Source organism: Bison bison, unplaced genomic scaffold, assembly GCF_000754665.1.
Source record: "Bison bison bison isolate TAMUID 2011002044 unplaced genomic scaffold, Bison_UMD1.0 scf7180017864167, whole genome shotgun sequence".
Classification (NCBI taxonomy): Eukaryota; Metazoa; Chordata; class Mammalia; order Artiodactyla; family Bovidae; genus Bison; species Bison bison.
Genome location: NW_011494739.1, coordinates 2,930,521 through 2,936,196, shown reverse-complemented (window position 1 = coordinate 2,936,196; position 5,676 = coordinate 2,930,521). Strand labels below are relative to the sequence as shown.

The 5,676-nt window shown below is 45.8% G+C and overlaps 1 protein-coding gene across 1 annotated transcript in view; it reads right to left on the bottom strand.

Annotated features, from left to right (window-relative positions):
* Positions 1-965: 965 nt before the first annotated feature.
* Positions 966-5,676, bottom strand: part of FAM210B (family with sequence similarity 210, member B) — a 10,218-nt gene continuing 5,507 nt past the window's right edge. Inside the window, exons 2-3 of the mRNA XM_010841803.1 lie at positions 4,031-4,206; positions 966-3,524 (exon numbers count right to left, since the gene is read on the bottom strand). Coding sequence (XP_010840105.1) covers positions 3,308-3,524; positions 4,031-4,206 — 393 coding nt within the window. The 3' untranslated portion in view covers positions 966-3,307. The remainder of the gene's footprint in view (positions 3,525-4,030; positions 4,207-5,676) is intronic.

Genomic DNA, 5,676 nt, shown 5'->3' with positions numbered 1-5,676 from the left:
CCACTTCTGGGCTCTGACCATGTTCTTGACAGCATGGTGAGGAGCTCCACGTGTCGGGTGAGCCAGCTCCCAGCAACCTGATTTTCCCAGTTTGGCCCTCGGTCTTGATTCTGTGGTAAAAGTGTTCACCCAGCCGGACTCCCTCCCCAGCCGAATCAGAGTCTGGGTGCTGCCAGTGTTCAAAGTGGTTCATACAAGTGGACACTGCTGCCCCTCAGTACAGCTGGCTGGGGCTTCCCTTACCCTGGTCACCTGGTCCTCATGGGACACCCTAGAGTTGTGACATCTGTGTCAACTTGAAACCCAAGGTCACAGATAAGTCTGCTTGCAGTCCACAGGTAATTCTTTTCACCAGCTGTTCAGTCTTGGCCTAGAAATGAGATGCCATGAGGAGCTGGTCTCTCCCATTTTTGGTCTCAGGTTCTATGTGCTCCTATCACGTAAAATTACATATTTCTAGCTGCCAACACCTGTGCATCAACCAAGGTGGTGAACTTGACCATGATGAAGACAAAGGTGGAAGTGTTGAACTTACTGAGAACTAGGAGAGGAAATAAGCTTTCATGGCCAACTTTCAATGCAAGAGGTACAGAGATCAGAAATGTCCACACAAGTGCTATACACTTCCATGGTAGAGTTGGTGAAGTAGTCATGGAAACATCAAAACAAGTGGGTAAAACTGCAGTGTCCGATTGCCTTAGGACAAAGGAACTTCCAGTTCCCATAGTCTTGAGCTTTATATCCCAAAGTAGTAGTTCATCCATCTACCCCAGCCGTGGTCAACATGACATGACTAACCCCATCAGGGCTATTAGCTAAGCCACATTTCCCCGAGACAATCCCACACAGGCCCAGAAAAGAGCTCACTGCAACGGGGCCACATTAGCAAACTAGTCACACGCAGTGCTGGCTTGTCACTGGCAGCAGGGATGGCTTACCACAAGAGGAATAACAGGTTCTTCACAAACTTTATAAAGACGTTTATTCGTTTCATGGAACTTAAGCTGCTCATTTTGTCAGATTAAAAAATTAGAGGTGAACAATGGCTTACATTTCTAAAATAGATCATCAGTTCTATTCCCCTAGTTCCATACAAACAAAATACAAGTGATCTGTACATCTTGCTGGTGAATTCACATAATGCTCTAGTTCCCTGATCCTTTGACTTTCTCTCCTCTCTAGTTAACTCTGTTCTGTTTTGACCACTGGCCACAGGAGTGGAGTGGCATTGGGGCTTAGAAGCGAACGCTATGGCTATTTGGTATGATAATTTATTGCTTGCCCTTTCAGTCCACTCTCATTTCTCCAAACACAGAATCAAAGTTTGAGATTTAAGCCCTTAAACTTGGAGGAATCCCTGTGGGCTTTTTTGCATAGGCATTACTCAGGATCTGAATGGGTTGGGAGGCCGGTGTGGAAGGTGGTTAGGAGCCCAAAGCTAACTGTTGCCATAGAGACAGCAACACAGAAGTGCTGGTCCTGCCTCACAAGGAATTACCTAGCCCTGGTGCCTTCATCTTGTTCTGCTGTGTCCATGGTCCTTGGAATTAGACCCCAGAAAGACAGTTCCAACTTTAAATGGCTAAAACTTTTTGGCAACGGGCTAATTGCTTTAAAAGGGGAGAAAATACCCGATGCACTTTAAAGATCTTGCAAGTGGAGAATCTGTCCCACGAAGATACTTTTAAAAGTTAACTGAAATAACCGATTGATGTGTATTACTAAGGTCTAATTAGGAAAATGTCAATAGTCCGAGCTCAGTAAAACCAGGAGGATCAGTTTACAGTTGCTTCAGTTTTCTGATTGTCACAAGTGTAGTTAATCAAACCAAAAAACTAAAATAAAAAGTAAATCTGGGAGCCAGAAAGATAAACATAACCCCTCATCCATGGCAGAGGGGCAGATGGGTTACAGTGGGGTTCCCGGGTGTGGAGCAGGTGCCCTGCAGGAGCCCGGCCCGGGGCGGGGCGGCTGTCAGTGACGCTGAAGCCTACCGGAAGACATTCCTTCTCTGTTGCCTGCTTCTGACTATTCCGCAGAGAAAGTCTCAATTTGAGTGCGTGTGCTTCGATTTCTATTCTTAAATGTCCCTAACAGAGAATGTGGGGGTCTCAGGTCACACGCCCTTTATCTGGTAAACTGGCTCAGTCCCTCCCCGGCTTGTATTATTACTGTGTTATATATTTTGTAGTGGCCTCTTATTTACAGAAACTGCTAGTAACTTTCCTTTTTTTTTTTGTAACTTTCCTTTTTTAGAGAGTGATACAAAATCTTTTTTTACACACATAATTTTAACTCAATTAAAAAATAGAAGTAGCAACTCAGTGTAAACATTGTGACAGTGATTCTGGAATGTCTGAAGTCTGAGACAGAGTGAGTTAGGCCAAGATTGTCTCAGCTTTCCATATACATGCAGTGGAGCCAACTGATGCCATTACTATTGGACAAAGTTTCCAGTTTTTACCTAAAGAGACAAATGATTCTGACCTACTTTAATGAAATTTGTGAAAAACCAGCTGAGGCAGGCTCTACATGTCCAGATTTGAAGATGTTTGGGAATCAATGAAACATACCAGAAATACTTATTTGTTTTCTTTGCCCAAACAAGTGTAATGAATGTCAAAGTGTTGATGCTAATTTAGATCCTGATTACATATTGGGAAGTCCTCAATTCTGCTGCATTAATTGTAGCACTGGACTCTGTTTTGCACAATACTGCATATTAAACTGCAGGCAGCCTGACAAGTCAGAGAAGGCAACGGCACCCCACTCCAGGACTCTTGCCTGGAAAATCCCATGGATGGAGGAGCCTGGTAGGCTGCAGTCCATGGGGTCGCTAAGAGTTGGACACGACTGAAGTGACTTAGCAGCAGCAGCAGCAGCAGCCTGACAAGTATGGGAGGAAGGGAAATTTTAAAAATCAGCTTAATGAATCACTACCCTTCAAGAATTTGAGCAAAGATGAACCCCTGAGGCTCTTGCAGGCAGACCCTCACCAATGGTCTTCTGGAAGGAACACTTCCTGGCTGGCAGTTTTGTCTGACATGACAACTCATTGGTGGTGTTCTGCTGACATTTTTAGAATATGCAGACAAGCCCTGTGATGAATAGCATTACCCAAACTTTAAAGCAGAAAAACTACAATGATTTGAAACCCTGAATTTTTGCTGGCAAAAGTAAATCCTATTTGTGAGAATGCAACAATTAGCCCCTGCTACCCACCCACCACAAAACCTACATCCTAAAACCAATCTAGCATGTGTCATTTACAAGAAATAGGTTTTCAGGCCCACAGTTGAAGAGTTCATCAAGGCTTTGCCGCTGGAGGTTTAAAAATTCCCACTTTCCGAAAGTATCTGACAATCAAGGGCACAGACACTAAGGTAATGCTGATCCTCACGGGCGCGAACAGCTTGTGGATGGCGTAGGCCACCACAAAGGTGCTTGTGCCGGCCGCCATTTTCGACTGGACCAGTGACTCTCTAAAGCCGAGTTTAAGCAGGACGGCTGACATGTCCACACCACTGGAGGGGAGAGAGACAGACAGACAAACACAGAAACACAAAAGATATTTACTACAGCAAGGGACTAAGTTAAGCACTCAATTTGGCTATGAGATTTACACTATTTTTTTAAAATGTAAGTAAAAGTAGCTAGATGAATACTAAGTCTTAGGAAGAAAGTTCTTACTCTCGCAGACTCTTGCTGCTGCTAAGTCACTTCAGTCGTGTCCGACTCTGCGCGACCCCATAGACGTCAGCCCACCAGGCTCCCCCGTCCCTGGGATTCTCCAGGCAAGAACACTGGAGTGGGTTGCCATTTCCTTCTCCAATGCATGAAAGTGAAAAAGTGAAAGTGAAGTCACTGTCGTGTACGACTCTTAGCGACCCCATGGACTGCAGCCTACCAGGCTCCTCCATCCATGGGATTTTCCAGGCAAGAGTACTGGAGTGGGGTGCCATTGCCTTCTCCGCTCAAAGACTCTTACATGAAAGCAAAAAACGAATACCTACTACTGTCCCAATCTTACCTTGAAATAACCATGTAAAACATTCCCAAGGAGATTAATGAGATTCCAATGTGCAGTGACACTGCCACGGCACCATATTCTTGAAAAATCTTTTTCAGCTGCTGCGACTTGCTTAGCTTCTCCTCCTCTGTGCCCTTGATATTGCTGCCTGTGGTCACAGTGATTTTGCTGGGGTCCTGCACACAAACCAAAGAAAGGGAGACACTTGAGGGCAGGAGCAAGGATGTGAGTGGTCATCACCACATCACCACCTTCAGAATCATGCGATGTTCTGCTCTTTCTTATCCAATGAGAGATGAGTTCCTCTCTTTCTTCATCAGCTGAGGCTAATGCCCGCTACGCCACTGAGTGCACTGAAGGGCTGGGTACCACATGTGATGGGCAAAATGATGGCCCCAAAGATGTCTAGTTCCTAGGCCCTGAAACCTGTGAATATGTTACCTTATGTGACAAAAGGATTTTGCAGGTAGGATTCAGTTAAAGATCCTAAGATGGGTAAATCATCCTGGATCTTCTGAGTGGGACCAATGTGATCACAAGGGTCCTTGTAAGCGAAGGGAGGGAGCCAGCAGGGTCAGAGAAGCTGACATGAGGAGAGAAGCAGAGTCAGATTTGCAGAGGCTGGTGCTACTCCCTCTGAAGATGGAGGAAAGGGGCAAGCCAAGGGATGCAGGCAGCTCTAGAAGCTGGAAAAGACAGGAAATGACTTTCCTGGCGACTCAGATAGTAAAGAATCTGCCTGCAATGCAGAAGACCCAGGTTCAATCCCTGGGTCAGGAAGATCCTCTGGAGAAGGAAATGGCAACCCACTCCAATATCCTTGCCTGGAAAATCTCATAGACAGAGAGGAGCCTGGTGGGCTACATAGAGTCCATGGGGTCACAAGAGTCAGACACGACTAAACCACCACCACCAGAGCAGTTGGAAGGACCCAGCTCTGCGATGCACTGAGGTTAGCACCTATGAGACCTCATGGGCTTCTGACCTCCTTGACTGTAAGAAAACAAACGGGTGTTATCTTATGCACGACAACCAGGCTAGACTCTATAAGACAGTGGGTGTGAAATAAATGGGAACAGAAGCTATGATATATTTACTTTTGGAATCAAGGTTTATCCCTGAGATCTGAACAGATATAGGGGGAGGGTTAGTTCCTAGGCCATAAATAAAGCATTGGGGGTTTGCAGAGAAATTATTTACTATGTAGGGTGTCCATTAACATTTATTGAGCGTCTACAAGGCCTGGAACGGTTTGAGAGAAACAAAAACAATAATATTGGGTTCAGAAGACAAAACTTCTCCACGCAGAGTGCTTTTTCATCAAAGGATTGCTTCAGCTCTCATGACAGACCTCACAGACAGAGCTCTTCTCAAGGACAGGATCTGGGTCAGCCAGCTCCGGTTATGGATTTTGAAGTGGAGGCCATTTCCTTATATTTTTAGAACATGCAGGGGCACAGGCATACCTCAAAAGCTGGCAAGGCAGGGGTTGGGGGTAGGGACAATGACATGCGTCATGGCGACCCCAGGAATGAAATTAAATGATACCCAGATATCCAGAGCAGCAGCCTCCAAACCGAATGAGGCAGCGGTCCTCCCAGCCCCGCCCCACCCTGCTCTGGAGGCATAGGTGGCCGCTGGGGTTC